General features: G+C 46.7%; 1 protein-coding gene across 3 annotated transcripts in view; it reads right to left on the bottom strand.

The window, feature by feature from the left end:
* Positions 1 to 5,930: 5,930 nt before the first annotated feature.
* LOC119248626 (zinc finger protein 14 homolog) overlaps positions 5,931 to 23,140 on the bottom strand; it is a 44,347-nt gene continuing 27,137 nt past the window's right edge. The window contains exons 1-6 of one of the 3 annotated variants that reach the window (XM_054697115.1): positions 20,012 to 20,048; positions 19,410 to 19,503; positions 14,464 to 14,550; positions 13,463 to 13,589; positions 11,348 to 11,446; positions 5,931 to 10,258 (exon numbers count right to left, since the gene is read on the bottom strand). In XM_054697115.1, coding sequence (XP_054553090.1) covers positions 8,892 to 10,258; positions 11,348 to 11,446; positions 13,463 to 13,589; positions 14,464 to 14,472 — 1,602 coding nt within the window. In that variant the 5' untranslated portion in view covers positions 14,473 to 14,550; positions 19,410 to 19,503; positions 20,012 to 20,048 and the 3' untranslated portion in view covers positions 5,931 to 8,891. Of the gene's footprint in view, positions 10,259 to 11,347; positions 11,447 to 13,462; positions 13,590 to 14,463; positions 14,551 to 19,409; positions 19,504 to 20,011 lie in introns of those variants that run through there. The other 2 variants (XM_037517940.2, XM_037517939.2) reach the window with 2 other exon arrangements.

Genomic DNA, 23,140 nt, shown 5'->3' with positions numbered 1-23,140 from the left:
CCAGAGTATTTATTGTACAGATTAAATCTAACTCTTCAAGATACAGTCACAGTGACAGGCGAGCACAGCCCTTCTACCGAATTTGGAAAAGGACAGGAACCAAATCAGCTTAGCTATAAAAAATAATTCCTTGTACTCAGGGCTTGTGACTCTCACAATAAAAATAGCAAGTAAAATCTAGCGACTTATTAAAAGAAAAAAAATTTTAATCCACAATAAAATGGTTCATGACCTGAAATCTGTCCATTTGTTTAGAAACATAACAGAATGTGGACACTTTGAAAAGTTGACACTCAAATAACTCACCGACTGAAAGGGGAACTGAGATGTCAGCGTATTTTGACTCTGCCGTGATGTCTCTGCACTTGGCCATTTGCTCACACCTCACGGTCTAGAAATTCACGACAATTGGAATCATCATTCGGTGGATTCCATTTCTGCCCCGCGCTGTAGGAAATACATATTTGAAATAAGTTCAGGGTGAACATGGATTACGTGGTACATAAATCAGTCAACCCATTGGAGGACAACTTAACAAAAACCCTTGCGTTTTGTAAAAAAGGAAATGATTATTGAATTTTATCTGCACTGACATGTATTCCATAACGATTCTTAAGTTATGCCTGTTCTTAGAGAACCCATCCGAAGAATTAAAGAATTGGTGAAGCCAGGCAGGCAGGATCGTGCCACAGTGCCAGCCTCCTAGCCATTTGTAACCTATTTTGAATGACAGTGTTAAGAGGGATCCTGTTTGATTTCGGCTCGTGTATACCTATCTCTGAAAGACCTGAAGATTCGATTCTGAATTTAAGTTTTAGCAGAACCCGAGGCAGACAGCACCCCACTTTCCGTGAAAGTTTAAAAAGAAAAAAGACCCACATTTATTCTCTGACAGCGAACGTCTCCCCTGTTTTTCTCCATACACGAGAATCAGGCCTGTATCTGGGAGGTCGCTTGGCTGATCTTGTGGGGTGCAGGGAAGTTTAAATAGGGTTACACATGGAAGTGTAGCCTCTTTTCCAAGCTTGGCAATGTATAGTCAGTACCTCAGATCTGGCCGCTTAGCTTTAGACTTACATAATAAAGCCAGATCGTGACCTAACACAATCCAGTCTTCCACGAACGAAAATTCAGGATTGTTATTATAGAAATAATTGCATATATTTGCTGCACATGTGTTGTTGCCTGTTCTGTTATTTCTGTAGAGCAGGTGGGTGCCTTCCACAGGGGGTTTAGGATATAGTGGCTCGTGTATTCATTTCTGAACATGAGCCTCTCCAGGAATGTATGGTCACCCACTCCCTCCAGCAAGACTGAACATTTTTCCAGCTGGGTGGAAAAGAAAGTCTGCCTTCACCTTGCTTTTTGTAATTGTCCGCTTGAGCACCTGCCTTGTCTTAAGAATCATTGGAATTTTGTAAACTGCTTTTTTATCTCTTTTGTAAAACGAGTTGTTTTTGAAGCATTTTGTAGAAACTATTAAAGAGATTGGTTTTACCCTTGGTAGTTTGTTTCCCTAATCTACCATGTCTCTTGTATGCCCCCCTTTAAAATTGCCATTGAGGGCCTCCCCGGTGGCGCAGCGGGTTGAACGCAGCATTGTGAAGCTGTCCACGGCTTCTGCAGTGCGGGTTCGATTCCCGGCCGGCCAGGGAGATTCCCACATGGCGCAGCAGACCTCGCCTGCCTCACCCGCTGCTCCCCTCAGCAGTGTCTTCAGTCATCTGCCTGTTCTGCTCCCCGATCTGTCTCTGGTGAATTCTCTCACCCTCCCTTGCCTCTGACCTGTACCCCAGTTCTTGCATAAATAAAAATCTTTTTTAATTTTTTATTTTATTTTTTTTAAAATAATAAATTTTATTTTTATATTCCCCATACAATTGCAGCCCCCCCCATTCTGACCCCAATCCCTCCCCTCCCGCCCCCTCCCCCCTAAAAGTGTCTCTGGTTCATAGTTTTTTGTTGATTTTGATTTTCACTTTCTTATAGTTATTCATTTTCCTGGTCCCTTATTTAAGTTTTCTAGATTCCTGCTATGAGTGAGACCATCTGGTATTTTTCTTTTTCTTTCTGGCTTATTTCGCTGAGCATGATCCCTTCCAGCGCCATCCATGTTGCTGCAAATGGCATGTGTTTATCTTTTTTGAATGCTGAGTAATATTCCATGGTGTATATGTGCCACATCTTCTTGATCCAGTCATCTATTTTTGGGCATTTGGGTTGTTTCCAAAGCTTAGCTATTGTAAACAGTGCTGCTATAAACATAGGGGTGCAGGTGCTCTTTGGAATTGATGTTTCTGTGTCCTTTGGGTAAATACCTAGGAGTGGAATTGCTGGATCATATGGAAGCTCTATGTTTAGTAGGTCCAGAAATCTCCACACAGCTCTCCACAGTGGTTGGACCAGTTTGCACTCCCACCAACAGTGCAGGAGAGTTCCTTTTTCTCCACACCCTCGCCAACATTTGTTGTTGCTAGTTTTATAATATGTGTCATTCTCACTGGTGTAAGATGGTATCTCATGGTAGTTTTGATTTGCATTTCCCTGATGACAAGTGATGTTGAACATTTTTTCATATGCCTGTTGGCCATTTGCATTTCCTCTTCAGAGGAAATTTTAAAAAAAAATTTAAAAAAAGATAAAATTACCATTGAAGTAACATTATTTTACATCCTTGTTAGTGACCTGAAGTACAGGCTGCCCCCTCCCAGGGTGTGGTCACCATAGCCCCTCCCTCCACCCAAGCACTCCCAGTCACCACCATAGCCCATGTGTTCTCCATCCCCATTTTCACACCTCTCTTCCCCTGCACCCCTCTTCTCAAATGGCAAAAGGAATCAACCAACTTTCTCGAAGGACCTTAATACATCACAATCTGTGGGTCATATAATCTAACGGGAAAACCAATAATGCATCAACCATGGTTCCCAAGGACATTTTTGCCTTCCCAACCCCAACCCCAGGAGACATTCTGGTTGTCACTGTTCAGGGGACACTAGGTGTCTAGTGTAAAAGCCAAGGTGCTACCAAACACCCTGCTGCTTGTGCGGCCACCGCCACAGCAGAATGAGCTGGCCCAGAATGTCAGCAGTGCCAGAGTCAAGCCAAGAGTCTAAGCCCCCGGGCTGACTTCCAGGGAGACTTTATAAAAAAAAGGAGCAGGTCATGTTGGGCCTGCGGGCTGCAGCTAGCTGGTGACTGTTTTGAAAGCGCTGCAGCGGGATACTACCTGCCCGGGTAGAGGACAGATCTCTGGCTTCTCAGCCACACGCAATTGCAAGGCCACTGGGCTCAGGGAACAATAATGGGATTTAGTTAACAGGAAAGTTTCCACATAGGCCTCCCCTGGTGGCGCAGCAGTTGAGCGCTGGGCTGCGAAGCTGCCCGCAACCTCTGCAGTGCCAGTTTGATCCCCCGCTGGGGGTCGAACCTGCTGGCGGGGTGGGGGTGGGGGTCCCACATGGCACACAGACCTCTCCTGCTGCGCCCGCTGCTCCCTTCAGCAGCGTACTTCATCAGTCTGCCTGTTCTGTTCCCCGCTCTGGCTCTGGTGAATCCTCTCACCCTCCCGTGCTTCTGACTGTACCCAGTGCTTGTATAAATAAATAAATAAATAAATCTTAAAAAAAAAAAAAACAGTAAAGTTTCCACGGCACAGGCAGCCGACTCTCACCCAGGTGGTGTCCACAGTGTGCAGAAGTCCCAAACCAAAGGTCATTCAAGATGGCCCCGTCCCATCAGTTAGGGCCTGGAATGCGGGCTGGGATCCAACTCCCAGTAGCAGCTGGAGGCCTCACTTGCAAGGCAGCTGAGATGACGCCGCTGCAGCCACAGCTGCAGCCTGAAGGCCGGGATGGCCAGTGCCTGGGGCTGGGCCAGACAGCCATGGAGGCAGCAGCACTGGGAGGCCGCGCCAGGAGCCATGAACACCTACCAGAGGTGACCCAGTCACAGAGTGCCTGTCACCCCATCACTGCTGGCCAGTAGGCCACTCACCTCTGATTACCAGGCGCCTTGCAGCATCCTGAGCGCTGGCCTCCCTGTAGCACCAGGCTGGCCCGGAGCAGATTTTCTGTGATCCGGGAGGACAAGTAAAGCAGGAGTCCTGGAGCCCTCAGTGGCTTTCCCAGGCTTTTAATGATCCTTTTACCCCATTTGTAGTGAGCAAAGCAGGCGCAGGGCAGGCAGAGAGGTCTGGGGGCCTGGAGGCTGGCAGGTCTCAGCCCCCAGCGAATCTTCACTCTTTCCAGGCTCTCTGGCGCCCTCTCCTGGCCTCTCCTGCACCCCGCCACACGGTCCCCTGCTGCCCCCCTTACATGCTCAGTCTCCAAGCTCAGCTGCACCCGCTCACACTCGCCCACCCCACACTCCAGGCGCCGCCACCAGGCGCGCGTGTACGACCACAGGTGTCGATCATTGATGCTCATGGCGGGAGGGCAGAAAAAACCTGATCAGTTCCTTTGACCCAACACACACCAACAAACAAACAGCGCTTTGCGACTCCAGGCCTCTGGTGCTCCCTTCAGGCCCTGTCAGAGGCAGGCTGGATGCAGGGCAGCCCACTTAGCCTTTGCCAAGCATTTAAACGTCTCTTCTGCCATCAGCTCATGAGCTCATGATCCTTATTCTTTCCTCCCTTGGAGGCCAGGAACAGAGACAGTATCCCAAGCCGGCTCCTGCCCTGCTTTATCTCCTCTCTCAGATTCCCCACCTACGAGTCTGATTGGGTTTTCAATTCCGTGGCTGACTGGAACATTTAACACCAGTTCACACCTGGTTCGATCCGTCCATTCTAGAAGCCAGGCACAGGGGCGTGTGGTGCTATAATGGCAGGAGACCACGGAGCAGGTTTTCTGATGCAGTAGTTAGGGTAAAGGACGAGAGTCCTGGAGACCTCGGTGGCTTTTCAGGCTTTTGTTGGGATTTACCAGGTACACAGCAGGCAGGGGTGCTGGGGGGCTGGGGGGTTGGGAGGCTGGCAGGCCTTATATGGCTGGCAGGCCTCCCAGCCCCCAGCAAGTCTTTACTCTGTCTGGGCTCTCCGGCGTTCTCTCTGCTTCTCTTGTGGTTCTCTCGTGGTTCTCTTGGCGTCCCCGTGAAGCTGCCCTTATAAGCCCAGTCTCTCAGCCCAGGTGTACCCATTTATGCATGCCCATACCCTCTTCCAGGTGCCCACCATCAAGCATGCATTCAGGACCACAAGGATCCATCATCAGTCCTAATGGTGGGAGGGCAGAAAAGCCTGATACTTTACTTGTCCTCCAGGTGCCCACGAAGGACTGGCCTGGCCTGACCTCAGAACAGCTCGAGGGCTGGTGGGCTTGTGGGAGCCACAGCCAGAGGCAGCCTCAACGCAGCCAGAGGCCCTCTGCTCCGGTGGTCCTGCAGTGGGCGGGTGTAACATTGTAAGGGGGGGTGGGCTGCAGCAGCATGGCAGGGGCTGCCCCTGGGAGCCTGCTGGGGCTGGCCCTTTGTGCCTCACATGCCTCCCTGCAGCCCTGAACCAGGGCCTGCGCGCCACGGAGCATGTCGTGGGAGAAGCACTGCCATCCCCCATCACTTCTGGCCTCTGCCTGCAGCCTGTGCCCCAGAGGGGCCACTGGTGATGGGTGGGAAAATGCCCTCCACCCGCTGCCACTGGCACTGCCCACAGCAGTTTTGGGGGCCGGTCCCGGGAGAAACCGCCCACAGGCAGCAACTCCTTGGAGGGGGTAGAAAAATGGCCCCCTTTTCAAGGGCTCCTGCACTTAACTGGCACCCAAAAAGAGCCACTCTTGGCCCAGAGCTGCCTGTTCTGTTCCCCACTGTGTCTCTGGTGAATCATCTCACCCCCACACCTCTGGGCTGTACCCCAGCTCTTGTATGCATAAATAAATAAATCTTTTTTTAAAAAAAAAAGGGTATCCATTTCTATCTAAACAGAACTCTGGTGGCATCTGACAAGACACGCAGACATCGCATGACCAGACCTGAGGAGTCTCTAACCTCATTTTGATTTTAAACATTTTATTACTGAAGATTTCAAAAACATACAAAAGTAGAAATATTAAAACAATGAACCCGTGTGAACAAACCACTTCACTTCAATAATTATCAGTATTTTATCAATCCAGTTTCCAGCCCTACTGCCAATTTTCTCTTGCTCAAGTGTTTTAATGCAAATCTGGAAATCTTATCACTTCATAAATAGGTACGTGAGTCGTGAACACATCGATCTTTTAACAAACATGTGGATATTGCCATTTCTAACATATTATCATTCCTAAATTAATATTTCTACATACATCTATTATTAAGACCGTGTCCACTTGCCCTGCAATGTCTCCAAAATGTCTTTTTACATTTTATTCGAACTAGGTCCAAGGAATTAATTTGTTCATCGGTTCATGTCGACATTTAGTTGCTCTCTTAGTCTCTTTTGCCCTTCTTTTATTTTTCATGCCACTCATTAGCTGAAGAAATCAGATTTTTTTTTTTTTGTAAAATTTTACACATTCTGGAATGGTGGTGCCACTGACTTTGCTTATCTATTCTCCACATTTTTAGCTTTAAAGAATCTGCTTAAAGAGTTGATTCCCTTGGGTCATGATTTTGGCAATAAGGCTTCCAGGTGAAGGTATGTCCTTCCTCTTGCATTGCACCAGGAAGTGTGTCTTGGCTGACAGTCTCACTTCTGTAGAGGTTCAAACATATCAAAGGGCTGAGATGATCAGCTTGGTAAAATCATTCTAGATTCACCACTCGAAAATCTTTCACCTAGTAGCTTTAAAATCCATTGAAGATCATTTTCTGGGCCCATTGTTTTGTTAGGTATTAAAAATGAGTTTTTAAATCCTGCCAGTCTGTATTTAATGGTTGGATTTCATAAATAATAATAAAAAAGTAACAAAACACTTTACCTTGATGTTTTGGCGGCCTTGATGCTTAGTTCCCATGGAGAAACAAAAGAAATGTTTATTTTTCCCTTTATTAATTTTCAGAGTGATGGGTAGATGTCTACCCTCTCCACAGCTGACCAAACTGTGCTGCCATGACCAAGACCATCTGACCACTAGTGGGGTCATGTCAAAAGGCCCAATACCCCTGGTTGAAGATGAGGCAATCTGTCCATCAAAACCTATAGTGGGGCCTCCCTGGGGATGCAGGTGTTAAAAGCAGTGCTATCAAGCTACTGCCAGCCACTGCAGCAAGAGTTTGATCCCCCGCTGGCCAGGGAGCTACCCACATGGCCCAGCAGACCTCTCTTGTCTCCCTGCTGCTCCCCTTAGCAGTGTATTTCAGGCAATCCACCTGTTCTGCTCCCCACTCTGTCTCTGGTGAAACCTCTCACTGCCCGCACTTCTGGCCTACACCCCAGTTCTTGTATGCATAAATAAATAAATAAATCTTAAAAAAAAATAAACAGCTATATTGGCAATCCCAGAATGATGTTTTCCTTCTTTTACATAAGTTTTACACACACACACACACACACACACAAACATGCACACCCACAATATTACCTTTCCAAGTGGCTATTTTTCTTTTTGTTATCTTTTCGAGAGGTTTCTAAGTAATCTTGAACTGTGGTCACACAACAGGGATTATAAAACATTTGCTTTCTGGAATTTATTATGGCAAAACAATTTCCTGTTAGATTCCACAGTTGTACTCAATCTCAAATTCATACAATTCGTAAGGTTTCTTTTCAGTGTGAAGTTGCTGCTGCAGCTCAGGTGATAAGTAACTTCTCACATTCAATATAACAGCCTAGATTTGATCCAGAATAAATGAGCTTAACTTTCATAATGTTGAGCAATGAATGACAGAGAGCATTCTACATATATCACTCTACAGGGTATTCCTTTCATATGAATTCGCTAATGCTAATGATGATAACAATTATAGGTAATATTTACAGAAAACATGCAATGTGGTGCTATTTTTCCAAGTTACTAATTACTTAACCCTTACAGAACTCCTATTACACAGTGTGGCAGGCTGACTTTGAATTGGCCTCCAGTGGTTCTGCCTCCTGGTATTCACATTTTTGTGTAACTCTCTTACCCTGATGTGGGGCAACTAGTAACTTTCTTCTAACCAGAGGAAGATAGCAAAGATGATGGGATGTTATTTCAGTGCTTAGATTACACAAGATCATGACTTTCAGGATGCTAGCAGACTCTATTGTCTTCTTGGCTTGAACACTTGGATAAAATGAGCAGCCAGGTTGAAGGGGTCCAATTCAAGGGGCCCAGATCGCAAGGAACTGAGTTCAGCCTTCACCCAACAGCCAGCATGAAACTGATGACCCCTCAGTGTGACAGCCTCCAAGGAAACGAATTCAACCAACAACCACGTGAGGATGAAAGTGGACACTCCCCCAGTCCAGCCTTCAGATGAGACCCAGCCCTGGCTGAAACCTCGATTTTAGCTTTATAAGAGAATATGCAGCAGAGGACCCAACTAAGTTATCCCCAAACTCCTGACCTACATAAATTGTGTATATTTTAATAAATGTGCATATTTTAAACTATTAAGTTGGTGGAAATTTATTACACCACAATAAATAACTACTATACACAGGTATTATTATCAGCATGTTATAAGTGAGCAAATGAGGCAAAATTAGTTTGGGTACCTTGTCCAATAACACACTGGTAATAAAAGTGGTGAAATGGAGCCAGTGATAGATAAGGTTAGAGATTTTCCTACATTCATGACATTATTCCTTCATACAAATTTGCTGAAGATAAACAATGTTTGCACGTTGATGAATGACTTTTAAAGCAACATTTTTTTCCTGCAATATAAAACTTCCTATCCTTACTTGTGAACATGAAATAAATTTTTTCAAAAACGAATTTTGTGATGTTTCTATAATATCATGTATGGTTGAAGGCTTTCCAATGTTAAATTCCATTATGAATTTTCTGATGTTGAGTAAGGTGGGAATGTTGTCTAAAGGCCTTCTTACATTCCTTACATTTGTAGGGTTTCTCACCGGTATGAATTCGCTGGTGTTGAGTAAGAAATGAATAAAGTCTAAAAGCCTTACCACACTCCTTACATTCATAAGGTTTCTCACCAGTGTGAATGCTCTGGTGCTGAGTCAGCTGGGAAAGCAGTCTAAAAGGTTTTCTACACTCCTTACATTCATAAGGTTTCTCACCAGTGTGAATACTTTGATGCTGAGTCAGCTGGGAAAGCAGTCTAAAGGCCTTCCCACACTCATCACATTCATAAGGTCTCTCCCCGATATGAATGCTCTGATGTGAAATAAGCTGTGAGTAGCTACTAAAGGTTTTCCAACACTCCATACATTCATAAGGCTTCTCACGGGTATGAATTCTCTGATGGCGAACAAGTTGTTGCCTTAATCGAAAAGTCTTCCCACACTCCTTACATTCGTAGGGTTTCTCGCCAGTGTGAATACTCTGATGGACAGTGAGCTGTTGGCATATTCTAAAAGTCTTCCCACATTCCTTACATGCATAGGGTTTCTCACCAAAATGAATTTTCTGATGGACTCTAAGGTCTGGGCCGCATACAAAGGCTTTCCCACACTCCTTACATTCATAGAGCTTCTCGGCGGTGTGAAGTCTCTGATGGCGAGTAAGGTGTGTACACTGCCTAAAGGTCTTCCCACAGTCCTTACATTCGTAGGGTTTCTCACCGGTGTGAATTCTCTGATGTCGAGCGAGTTGCTGATGTACTCGAAAGGCCTTTCCACATTCCTTACATTCATAGGGCTTCTCACCGGTGTGAAGTCTCTGATGTTGGGTAAGTTCCTGGAGTACTGTGAAGGCCTTCCCACAATCCTTACATTCATAGGGCTTCTCACCGGTGTGGAGTTTGTGATGTCGAATAAGGTGGGCACGCTGTCTAAAGGCCTGCCCACACTCCTTACATTTATATGGCTTCTCACCCGTGTGGATTCTCAGGTGTTGACTGAGAGTCGAACGGCGGATAAAGGTCTTCCTACATTCCCTGCATTCATATAACTTTTCTCCATTATGAACGATCTGATATTCAGCAAGAAAATTATGCTTTTTGTAAGTGCTCACTTTTTCAGAGGTCATTTTCATTGGTCCAAAATAGCCCTCTTGCGGCTCCTTTTGCCCCTCAAGGTTGCTTTTGCATTCCCATTCACTTCCAAAAATGGAGTCCTGGAGACTATAGCTTTTAATTCTTTCCATTATCTCCCACTGGATTGAACATATTTCATAAATGTCCTTTTCTGGAGATAAAGTATTGGTCCTGTTTCTGGACTCCAAATCTGAAAGAAAATAAGAAAGCAAATACTTCTACAGAGAATTAGGAAGGAACCTAATATAATGTTTATTAAAAGTGAGGGGAGCAGACATCGATAAAACACAGGCATTTGGGCCACAGTAGCACATAGGTCTACCCAAAAAACCTTATCTTCTGCCAAGTTACACACCCAAAACTTGCAGAACTTGTAGGGAAAATCAGGCTGGAGCAGACCAGGAAAATCTATGCAACTGTATCAGCAGAGCATTTACAAGTAATTCCCATCTCAAGAGATAACCCAAATAGTGGCTCAGCATGGCTGAAGCCACTTCAACAGATATTAAAATGCACAAAAATGAAGTGGGAATGCTGGATTTCAGCTGCTGAACTTGCACATGAAAATAATGCCCTGAGGCCCCCCCAACTGGTGGCACAAGGGGTTAAAAAGCAACCTATGAAGCTATCCGCAGCCACTGCAGCACAAGTTTGATCCCTGGCCAAGGAGCAACCCACATGGCGCAGCAACCTCTCCTGACTTGCCCACTGCTCCCCTCAGGAGTGTATTTCAGTCAGTCTGCCTGTTGTGTTCCCCGCTCTGTCTCTGGTGAATCCTCTCGCCCCTGGCCTGTACCCCCATTCTTGTATGCATGAATAAATAAATCTTAAAAAAAAAGTTGGGGCTTCCCTGGTGGCACAAGGAGTTAAGCGTCAGCACTGTGAAGCTATCCGCAGCCACTGCAGCATGAGTTCAAATCCTGGCCAGGGAGCTACCCACACGGCACAACAGACTTCTCCTGACTCATCCACTTCTCCCCTCCACATTGTATTTCAGTCAGTCTGCCTGTTCTGTTCCTCACTATGTCTCTGGTGAATCCTCTCAGGCCCCTCCTCACACACACACACACACACACACCCCTCTGGCCTGTACCCCAGTTGTTCTATGCATAAATAAATAAATATTTTTTTCAAAAAAGGATTCTAATTTGCTTCCAGGTCTTGGCATAGGGTCTCTGAGAAAAGGTCCCGAACAGCATTGCAAAATGTGGATCCACCCTCACAGACATGGCAACTGACTGAGGTAAGGACGTCCCCGGCCTGCTCAGCCCTCACTCACCAGGGCAGTGTCTTCTCATCCCTTCCCTCATGACCATCCAGGGATCCTTCCCTTCATCCAACAAGGTAATCACTTCTGGTTTAGAAATGGAAGATCCTGCTTAAAAGATAATGTGACAAGAGATTATTTTTTATTTTATTTTATTTTTTAAAGATTTATTTATTTATGCATGCAAGAACTAGGTGTAAGCCAGAGGTGCAGGAGGGTAAGAGGATTCACCAGAGACAGAGTGGGGAGCAGAACAGGCAGACTGACTGGAATACACTGCTGAGGGGAGCAGCAAGCGAGACAGGAGAGGTCTGCTGTGCAATGTGGGTAGCTCCCTGGCCGGCAGGGGATTGAAATTGTGCTGCAGTGGCTGGTGATACCTTGATACCACTGTCTTTAACCCCTGCGCCACCAGGGAGATCCATTTTTTTTTTTTAATTTATTTATGCATAAAACAACTGGGGTATAGGCCAGAGGTGTAGGGAGGTAGAGGGGGTGAGAGGATTCACCAGAGACAGAGTGGGGAACAGAACAGGCAGACTGACTGAAATACACTGCTGAGGGGAGCAGCGGGTGATGCAGGAGAGGTCTGCTGCACCATGTGGGATCGAACTCGTGCTGCAGTGGCTGCGGATAGCCTCATAGGTTGCGTCTCAATCCCTTGCACCACCAGGGAAGCCCAATCGCTATTAACTTTTATTATTATTTCACAGAGAGGAGAGTAAGAGGCTTCTTGAAAACCCCTCAGAGACTTTCTTGGCTATTCACTCAAAGTTCAATCAATACAAGGCCTCCCTGGTGGCGCAAGAGGTAAGTTTCAGCACTATGAAGCTATCGGCAGCCACTGCAGCATGAGTTTGCTCCCCGGCCAGCAGACATCTCCTGTCTAACCCGCTGCTCCCTTCAGCAGTGGATTTCAGTCGGTTCACCTGTTCTGCTCCCCACTCTGTCTCTGGTGAATCCTCTCACTCCTCTGCACTTCTCGACTGTACCCCAGTTCTTTTATGCATGAATGAATGAATAAATAAATTCTTAAAAAACCCCAAAAAACAAAGTTCAATACAAAATTTTTAGATTTTAACTTTCAGCTACAAAGCAGGTAGAATTGAATAAATTTGTTACAGGAAACAGAACACATTTACCTGAGTTTTAAATGGATGTTGTAGATTCACTCCAGACTCATTAAGTTCAACAGGTGCCTTTGATTTTCAGAGCGACTCAACAGCCCTGGTCTAGATCTTCTCTTTTTAAAAGATTTATCCACCCATGCATACAAGAACTGGGGTATAGGCCAGAGGTGTTGGGGGGGGTGAGACGATTCACCAGAGACAGTGGGGAACAGAACAGGCAGATCCACTGAAATCCACTGCTGAGGGGAACATCAGGTAAGACAGGAGAGGTCTGCTGAGCCATGTGGGTGACTCCGTGGCCTGGGATAGAACTCAGGCCAAGGCGGTGGGCCATGCGGTGAAAATGCTGAGACTTAATCCCTAGTCCACCAGGGAGGCCCCCTGTTTCTAGGACTTCCCCCTGCAGGGGAAACGAGAGAGGAAAGTTACTTCTAGATATCAGTTCTGAGCTAAGATTCAAAGTGAAATCCAGTTTTTAGTTTCCAAATCCAGTCCTTAGAGGATAAGGAAACAAGAAAACTATAGAACCTAAAAAAGCCTGAAGGACACAGCAGGATGGGCGTGATGGAGTGTTCAGTAGACGGGCCTGTCTCCAATTCACAAGCTGGAATCATTTGGGATTCCAAATGTACCTAGCTGCTGAAAAATACAACCCCAAAGCTGACAGCAGAGGAAGTTAATGAGACTTGGGGTGAGCAGGGCCTCCCTGGTGGCGAAGGGGATTGGGCACCACACTGTGAGGTAGTCCACGGTCTCTGCAATATGAATTCGATCCTGGACCGGCCAGGAAGCAACCCACATGGCACAGCAGACCTCTCCTGCCTCGCCGCTGCTCCCCTCAGCAGGGTACTTCAGTCAGTCTGCCTGTTCTGCTCCCCACTCTGTCTCTGGTGCATCCTCTCACCCCCTGCATCTTTGGCCTGTTAGCCCAGCTCTTGTATGCATAAATAAATAAATCTTTTTAAAAAAAAGAGAGACTTGGGGTGAGCAGCCTTACCCAGCGAGATGAAGTTGCTGTAGTTCTCCCACATCACATCCCTGTATAAGTCCCGCTGAGCAGAGTCCAGACACTCCCACTCCTCTGGCGAGAAGTCTACGGCTACGTCCCTGAATGTCACTGAGGCCTGGAAAAAGAAAAGTCAGGTATTACTTGTGTTAATAAATGACATTTTTTTTTTAATGGAACGAGAGGGGATTGAAGGGTGCGCTGCAGAGAGGATGCCACACGGCAAGCAAAGGGGGCTCCTGCTATGTGTGGGAGACAGTAAGATAAGTAGTGTTGGGCCTGCCCTGGTGGCGCAGCGGTTGAGCACTGGGCTGCAAAGCTGCCCGCAGCCTCTGCAGCGCCGGTTCGCTCCCCGGCCACCGGTGAGGTTTTCACATGGCGTGCAGACCTCTCCTGCCGCCCGCTGCTCCCCTCAGCAGTGTGCTTCGTCAGTCTGCCTGCTCTGCTCCCCGCTCTGGCTCTGGTGAATTCTCTCACCCTCCCGTGCTTCTGACTGTACCCAGTGCTTGTATAAATAAATAAATGAATCTTCAAAAAAACAAAAGAAGAAGATAAGTAGTGTCACTGAAGCAGAGAGCCCGTAAGTCTGAAATAGTCCAACAGCTGTAGTTAGGATGAAATCTCACCCAAACAGATCTGGAAATGTATAAAATAAGCAAACAAAAGTTCCAATTAAAACAATGTGTACAGGCTTCCCTGGTGGTACAAGGGGTTAAGACTCAACCTATGAGGCTGTCCACAGCCTCTGCAGCACAAGTTTGATCCCCGGCCAGGGAGCTACCTACATGGCGCAGCAGACCTCTCCTGTCTCGCCCGCTGCTCTCCTCAGCAGTGTATTTCAGTAGATCTGCCTGTTCTGCTCCCCGCTCTGTCTCTGGTGAATCCTCTCATACCAACTCATCTCTGGCCTGTACCCCAGCTCTTGTATGCATAAATAAATAAATCTTGAAAAAAAAAACAAAAAACAAAAGGAGAATGAGACATAGACTCACATGCGCCATGGTTTCACGCTGCAAGAACAGGTCAGCTCTTTTCAAGATGTCTCCGTGGGAGAAGTACAGGACCCGGAGAAGCCAGATCTGGAAGAAGAAAAAGTCGTGAAACCACAGGCGCCTTAGAGTTCCCCAAGTGATTTCTGTCCACATGAGCTTTTCTCATCTTCCACTCCTGCACCCAAGCTATTGCCCACCACCAAACCCACACCCGTCCCTACCCACAGGAGCAGAGGGGAGCACGGGAGCGTGGAGAAATTCAAGCCCTGAAGCAGCCCACCTGAGCCATGATGGGCTTGGTGGAGAGACCCTGACACCATCTGTGTGGGGATGTGGGTCTGGTCCCAACACTGACTTGTATGACTTGTATGAGCCCTAAGCAGCTCCCCTCTCAGAGCTGAAATCAGGCCACGCCATTCAAACAGAGCCTCCCTTGAGGCCCCAGGATCCTGCTGAAGTTTCTTCTTATTTTTTTAAAAAAAGATTTATTTATTTTATGCATACAAAAACTGGGGAACATGCCAGAGGTGTGGCGGATGAGAGGATTCACCAGAGACAGAGGGGGGAATAGAACAGGCAGACTGACTGCTGAGGGGAGCAGTGGGAGAGACAGGAGAGGTCTGCCTCGCCATGTGGGTTGCTCCCTGGTCGGCCGGGGATCGAACTTGTGCATTTCTGTCAGTCTGCCTGTTCTGTTCCCCACCCTGTCTCTGGTGGATCCTCTCATCCCCTGCGTCTCTGGCCTGTACCCCAGCTCTTGCATGCATAAATAAATAAATCTTAAAAAAAAAATAGAAAGAACCTTTTAAGATACTAAGTCTGACTAATTAAGGAGATGTGTGTGAAAACCAAAAAATATCTATCATGATGACTAGACTGGGGACTTTAACCCATATTAGCAAGGTCACCAGGAAAAGGACTGTAGGTTCATCCAAATTTAGAACCATGTGAAGCCATGTTTAAGCCCTAAAAATGCTGTTTTCCAGAAGCCACACTTGTGGAAGTAAGGAACCATGTAACATGTACGTAATGATGTAGAGAGGCATACTGCATAATAGCTAGAAACTAAAAGGAATCCAGTTGGGATAATCGCTGAATAAACCAGTGCATGTACGCCACTGCAAGCCACACAAATATTAGAGTGATAATGTTGATGAAGGAGGCTAAGCCAATGCATTAAAACAACAATAAAAGAACAGGATGTGCAGCATTAAGCTATTCTGACAGGAAAAAAAAATCAGATTTATGCCTAGAAACACTTAAAATGTTTACAGTGAAGCAGTGACATTCCCACACACCCAGTGTGTCTGTTAAACACGCAAATACTGCAAATAAGCAAAAGATCTTCCCAGCTCAAGGTTTTCTTTCAAGCTTTCACTGAATTGAGAAACAAGCTCAGGATACCCAAGAACAGATGCTCTTCTTTCTGAGTGACTTTTCTGTTTTTTTACTCCAGCTTCTAATTAATGAATTCTTTTTTTACTTCAGCTTCTAATTAATGAACCAAGTCTGTGACTTAATTTGCTCAAGAATATTGGTGTCCTATCTTGACAATAGCAAAGTCTCTGACATTCTCATAGCTGCTTCCATTCACATCTTCCTGACAAACAGGTTTATTTTGCTTCTGAACCAACCCTTTTGGCTAAGATGCCTCAGAATCCCTCCATCAGATAGATACTCTTGTCCTACTAGTCTCACTTTGCATATAATGCCATTAAAACATAAACTGTAAGGCATCAATCTTACTGTATGCAATCCATTTCCCTCCATAGAGACCCCAGAGCTTGAGTATCCCCTGGACATAACCTGACAGGGCTTCCTATCAGATTAATATCTCAGGGCTTCCTATCAGATTAATATTAATGGATGACTAAGGCAGGAAGGAAATTTTTTTAAGCACACATAAAGATTAGATGGCCTACTAATACAGGCCTTCCTGTCAAACGTCCAGGATATAAATCTCAGCTTTGTAGTTTTTTTAAAAAAAAAGATTTATTTATTTATGCATACAAGAACTGGGGTATAGGCCAGAGGCGCGGGGGCGGGGGTGAAAGGATTCACCAGAGACAGAGTGGGGAGCAGAGCAGGCAGATCTTCTGAAATACACTGCTGAGGGGAGCAGCAGGAGAGACAGGAGAGGTCTGCTGTGCCACGTGGGTAGGTCCCTGCCCGGGGATTGAACTTGTGCTGCAGAGGCTGAGGATAGCTTCATAGGTTCCGTCTTAACCCCTTGTGCCACCAGGGAGGCCCTCAGCTTTGATAGTTTTCAACTGTGGGATCTTAGACATGCTACTTAATTTTTCAGTCTAGTCACCCCCAAAATAAAATGGTTATAGATTCTATCTCAAAGGGTTGTGATGAAGATGAATAATTACTACATATAAAGCACTTAAAGTAGCAAACAGGCATTTAATAAATGTCAGCTCTATCACTCAAGATGAATATGACATATTTTCTCCCGCCATAATTACTGAAAACTTTCTCTCCTGCTCTTTTATTTTCTTCCATAAAATAATGGAGATCAGCAGCCCTGCTCTTTCTGATAACGCTGATAACTTTCAAATCTTCACCTCGAGAGGCAATTCCTCTTGATTAACAATTTACAAAAGGGGGATAATGTGGATAGATGAAGCAAATGTGGCAAAATCCTCCTAATTTTTGAACCTGGTGATGAGAAGAATTACACAGAGTTACAATGCAATAGTGACAACTAAGTCAGCTAAGCACTTGCTACAAGTCAAGCATTGTCTGAGGAGTTGACATCTATTAAGTCATGTATTCAGAGCAAGCCTAGCCAGCCGGTTCACCACTATTCTCCTGTAATACCGGAAGGAGGGCCTCCCTGGTGGCGCAAGGGGTTAAGCATCGCATTAGGAAGTTGTCTGCAGCCTCTGTAGCATGAGTTCAATCCCCAGCCAGGGAGCTACCCACATGGTGCAGCAGACCTCTCCTGTCTCGCCCGCTGCTCTCTTCAGTGTATTTCAGTAGATGCGCCTGTTCTGCTCCCCACTCTCTCTGGTGAGTCCTCTCACCTCCCTCCCCAACCCCCCACCACTGGCTTATACCCCAGTTCTTATATGCATAAATAAATAAATCTTTCAAAAGAAATAAAAACATTGGAAGGAACTGTGGCATGGAGAGATGAGATAAACTGTCCTGAGTTCACCACCCTACAGAGCAGGGCTAGGATTAGAACCTGTAATTTAGCTCCATCACCTATACTACTGCCCCAACTCTAAACTGCTTCTCCCAAGGCCTCATAAATATGTGGCCTGAATGAACTCAGGCTGTCAAAAACTTCAACCCACTTCTCAAATTGCCTTCCCTTCTTCTATTAATCTCTTCCCTTGTTAATATTGACCTGTCAAAAATACTGTCACAAGATTGCAAAATGCAAAAGCCCAATAGCCAATCAAATTACCTCGCATCTTCCCCTGCTTCTGAACTCAGGGCAGTGGAAAAGATCAAGACTCCAGGGCCACCATGGTGGCGCAAGAGGTAAAGCACAGCACTGTGAAGCCTTCGGCAGCCTCTGCAGCATGAGTTTGATCCCCGGCCCCACCCAACCAGCCAGGGAGCTGACCCACATGGCGTAGCAGACCTCTCCTGTCTCACCCGCTGCTCCCCTCAGCAGTGTATTTCAGTCAGTCTGCCTGTTCTGCTCCCCACTGTCTCTGGTGAATCCTCTCAGCAACCACAGCCCCTCCTGCACCTCTGGCCTACACTCCAGTTCTTGCATGCATAAATAAGTAAGTCTTTTCTTCAAAAAAAGATCAGGACTCTGACTAAGCTGTAATCTCAACAAATCACAGCCTACAATAAAACTCTTCAGTTGGCCTCTCTTGGGGTTTACCTCACCCCATCCAAATGATTAGAGAGAAGCAGCTCACAGGAGGAAGTAAATGATTCACAAGAATCCCCCACTGGAGAGGGGAGTGTGTGTGTTGGGGTGAGGGGTCACTACCCCATCTCTCCCATCATTCCCTGGATAGGAAGGCAAAACACCAGGTCAATGAACAGGCCATTTCAGGTGTTAATATCGAATCATCCCAAGACCAATCTGGGGCAAAATCAGGGGGCAACATCAGTGTCATTAACACGAAAGGGAGGAAATTCCACAGGAATGGCTGGAATGTCACCGAGTAGAAGAAAAGTTCTTTGGTAAAGGCTAAGAATTCTGAGAAGAGGGGCCTCCCTGGTGGCCCAGTGTTTGAGCGCTGGGTTGTGAAGCTGCCCCGCAGCCTCTGCAGTGCTGGTTCGATCCAGGCTGCTCCCCGGCCACCAGAGGAGGGTCCCACGTGGCGCACAGACCTCTCCTGCCGCCCGCTGCTCCCCTCAGCAGTGTGCTTCCGTCCTTCTGCCTGCTCTGTTCCCCGCTCAGGCTCTGGTGAATTCTCTCACCCTCCCGCGTTTCCGACTGTACCCAGTGCTTGTATGTATGTATGTATGTATATATGTATGTATGTATGTATAAATAAATAAATATTTAAAATGTATATATATATAATATATATATAAAAAGAATTCTGAGAAGAAGCTAAGAGGCCTGGAACAATTATAAAATGGTTACTGCTTCTGAAGTGAGGTTAGGAGAGGCAATGATTAACTGGACAATGCTATGGTGAAGTGAGTTTAGCCAGTGGGTACCCTCAGCAATGAAGAGCCCCATTAACAAAACAAAAATACCAAAGCGCTTCTGGAGCCTCCTTGGTAAGGGAGCTGTAAACTCTCCAAAGAGGGGGTCGCTATGACATTTTACCCCAGCTGGACAACCTAGCGAGAAGGAATGTTTCTATCAACTTTGCAGCTGGAGGGACCTGTCTCTTGCCTTCCAGCTGTCTCTTTCTCTTCCGAGCTGATTTTAACTCACGCCGCAGAAGCAGGTGTCTCCATGGCCAGAAAAATAAACACACATTTCAGGGAACAAAGAAGAAACCCATATTCACCTTGCTCTAGGTATCCGTGCGGAGCTGACACGTACATACACTTCGGAGGGCTGACGGACACATCTGCTCTCTCTCCTTCCTCAAGATCCCCAGGCTGGGGAAGGAGACAGGCAGCTAGGGAGGCTGAGCCTTTCGGGCCCAATCAGGACACACCCCCGTGCCCCGCCAGCTCGGAGCCTGCACCTCTCAAATAACGCCCTGAAAGCGAGAGGGAGCCCGGGGGGAGCTAAGCCCTCGCGCAGGCAGAATGAAAGGCCAGAGAACAAAGGCCGGGGCTGGGATCTGCCTCCTCGCCCGCCGCAGCCGCCTCGGGGGGGAGCTCGGGGTGAGCGGCTCGTCCTGCCACGTGCGCTTTCTTCGCAGAACTGCGTCTTTTTGTCGGGGGGCCCGCACTTGGGGGTGCACACATCTAACTCGGAGCCATGCTGGGCCGCCGACTCTGAGCGGCCCAGGGGACCGAAGGCCGAGGACGCCTCAGGTAGGGCCCCTGCGCCCGGCCGGCGTCGCCGGCGCCACGGTCCCTGCACCCCCTGCACGCGGAGCCCCGCGCCGCCCCCGCGCCGCCCCCGCGCCCATTTCCTCCATGCACGCGACCCACTCACCTCGGAGCCGACACGGCCGAGGAAGCCGGAAGGAAACTGGGCGCAAGGGCCTGTGGGAAATGTAGTCCGCGGCGGGAGCGCCCAGTCCCCGCCCCCCTGGCTGCGGGAGAGCGCGCGCGCCCCTGGGGGCTTGAGTTTGGGGTCGTGGTGGGAGGGGCCGGGAGAGCCCTGGACTTCCCGTACCCCCACGTGGACTAAAATTATATATTTGCATCAATTTGTGGTCCTTTCCTGTATGAATGACACATCATTTGATTAGGGAGACTTCAGTATTTTTATTTTATTTTATATTTTTAAAGATTTATCTGTTCATTTGATTAGGGAGCTTAAGTATTTTTAAAAAGCGGATGGGTTGGCCTGGCTGTTCTTGGGGAACCTGCACAGCCCCTACTATGAGTACTGGGAGCACTTCAGGTGCAATGATTGACCTGCCCCCCCTCGAGTCTCTCTTCCCAGGTCTTTTCTCCTCGCGGTCCTTAGTGCGATCAGACTTTTCTTCGGCTACCCACTGGTGGTCTGCTTCCCAGATTTTCTTGGGGGTTGGTAATCTTCAGTATTCACTAGCAGTTTCACTAGCATATTGAAAACCAGAACATCCCTTGCCACACAGAGGCACGGATTTCTGCATCATGCACAACCACTTCGTACACATTTTCTTCATTAGCTATTCTGTTGGGTTTCTGGTCGTATATAACATTGTGGCTTCAAGTGTTCCAGTTTCTTGATAATGAACTTGAGCATCTTTTCTCATCTTTACTGGCCAACTGGGTGTCATTTTTTAAAAGTGTTTGAATCCTCCGCCCCTCCCCCTGCCCACTTTTCCTACTTTTTTGTCTGCAGCTTGCCAATCTGTAGTTCATTATGTATTTTGGGTGAGTCTTTGATCAAACATATATTTTGTGAGTACATTATCCTGTGCCTAGACTTTTCCTTCTGAATTTAACATAATAAAACCATTTTAAAGCAGTGACCCAATGGAGAAAGAACATTACATAAATTTTTTTTGTTGAAGATTTATTTATGCGTACAAGAACTGGGGTACAGGCCAGAGGTGCAGGAGGGTGAGAGGATTCACCAGAGACAGAGTGGGGAACTGAACAGGCAGACTGACTGAAATACACTGCAGAGGGGAGCAGCGGGCGAGACAGGAGAGGACTGCTGCGCCATGTGGGTAGCTCCCTGGCTGGGGGTCGAACTCGTGCTGCAGTTGCTGTGGATAGCTTCATAGGTTGTGCCTTAACCCCTTGCGTCACCAGGGAGGCCCAAACGTTACATAAATTAATGGAAATTATAATGAGGGGACATACACAATTTTCTTTGGGAAGAATTCTGACAGTTTGATAAAGGAGTAATTTGTTTTTAGAAGGAAAAAAGAATAAGCCATATTCTTACATGCAGACATCAAGTAGCAATGTCTTTTTTAATGTCAAAAAAAAGAGAAGTCACTACTCTGAAATCATAGCAATAATTGGTAGTTATGACATGGTATAGACTTTTCCACTTTTGGAAAATAAATTTTGCTAGTATCTGCCTCCAATGTTTTTATTAGTCAGGGACCTAATTTATAAGAAGTTATATGGCAATTCTGCTAAGCAGTGTGAAAAGCTTATTATGTTCACATACAGTGGATATGTTAGTTACACTGTTCTTTCTATTGCTGTGTAATAAATTATCCCAAACAGTGGTATAGGGGAAGCAAATCAATTTCCCTCTACTATTCAAGGTTCTTTCTGAAACCTCCTTATAAGACAAGCTAATAGGAGAAAAACAGACACGTTTAACAATAAATATATCTCCTGTATACATAGGGGATACCCAGGAAAACTGAGTCACTTCCTGAACTGGCTCAAGCCTTCTAGAAAAGTAAAGGGCCGGCCTCCCTGGTGGCACAGGTGGTTGAGCACTGCACTGTGGGGCTGTCCCCAGCCTCTGCAGGGTGGGTTTGACCCCTGCTGGCCAGGGAAAAACCCACATGGCGCAGCAGACTTCTTTCTCGCCCACTCTCCCCTGTATTTCAGTCAGTCTGCCTGTTCTGGTCTACACCCCGGTTACTTACACACACACACCCCCACCCCCACCCACCCACCCCTGGCTTACCTAATTTAGAGATATATAATATAGTGGGTTCTGTCATTCCACTCTACCCATTAAAAGCTTCAGTCTTTCACTTAATGGTCTTTACACTCATTGATATCACCACCAAGATCCATTATTTCCTAAGTGTGACTTTTCCAATTCCATCATTCCTTTGACCTTCATTAGACAGAATTCTCTAATAAGGAACTTACCTTCACCGGCTTTTGGTTATCCTGAAATATAGTTCATGAAGGAAAAGCAATATAAATGCTCCATTTCCCCCTTTATTAATAAATAACCTTATTTGGTCGGGAAAAAAAAAGTCAAAGGCTACAGTGACAATGACAAAGGGATTGAGGATCTCATGAGAAAATTCCTACACAGGCCAGATAGGACCATTTGACCATAAAAGGGCTACTTTGGATTTTTTAAAAATTATGCTGAGGGGCCTCCCTGGTGGCGCAGCGGTTGAGTGCTGGGTTGCAAAGCTGCCTGTAGCCTCTGCAGCACCGGTTCGATCCCCAGCCGCTGGGCAAGGGTCCCACAAGAACCTCCCCTGCCACCCGCTGCTCCCCTCAGCAATGTATTTTGTTGGTCTGCCTGTTCTGTTCTCCGCTCCGGCTCTGGTGGGTTCTCTCACCCTCCTGCGCTTCTGACTGTACCCAGTGCTTGTATAAATGAATAAATAAATCTTGTAAAAAAAATTATGCCGGAGTCATCATATAGGTGATTAAAAAATTTCCAGACAACCTATCTATGTTATCCTTTGACTTTAAATTAAATTTAGAATGGGTGGCACAGGCGGTTGAGCACCGCACTGAGGCTTTTCGCAGCCTCTGCAGCGTGGGTTTGATCCTGGCTGGCCGGCCGTCCGGCAAGTATCCCACATGGTGCAGCAGACTTCTCCTGTCTTGCCCGCTGCTCCCCTCAGCAGTGTGCTTCATCAGTCTGCCTGTTCTGTTCCCTGCTCTGTCTCTGGTGAATCCTCTCACCCTCCCACACATCTAGCCTTTACCCCAGCACTTGTATAAATAAAAAATTTTAAAAATCTTA

The sequence above is a fragment of the Talpa occidentalis genome, unplaced genomic scaffold (genome assembly GCF_014898055.3).
Source record: "Talpa occidentalis isolate TD23 unplaced genomic scaffold, MPIMG_talOcc4v2.1 talOcc4.17, whole genome shotgun sequence".
Lineage (NCBI taxonomy): Eukaryota > Metazoa > Chordata > Mammalia > Eulipotyphla > Talpidae > Talpa > Talpa occidentalis.
The sequence above is the reverse complement of the archived record's forward strand: the minus strand, read 5'-3'. Positions and strand labels throughout refer to the sequence as shown.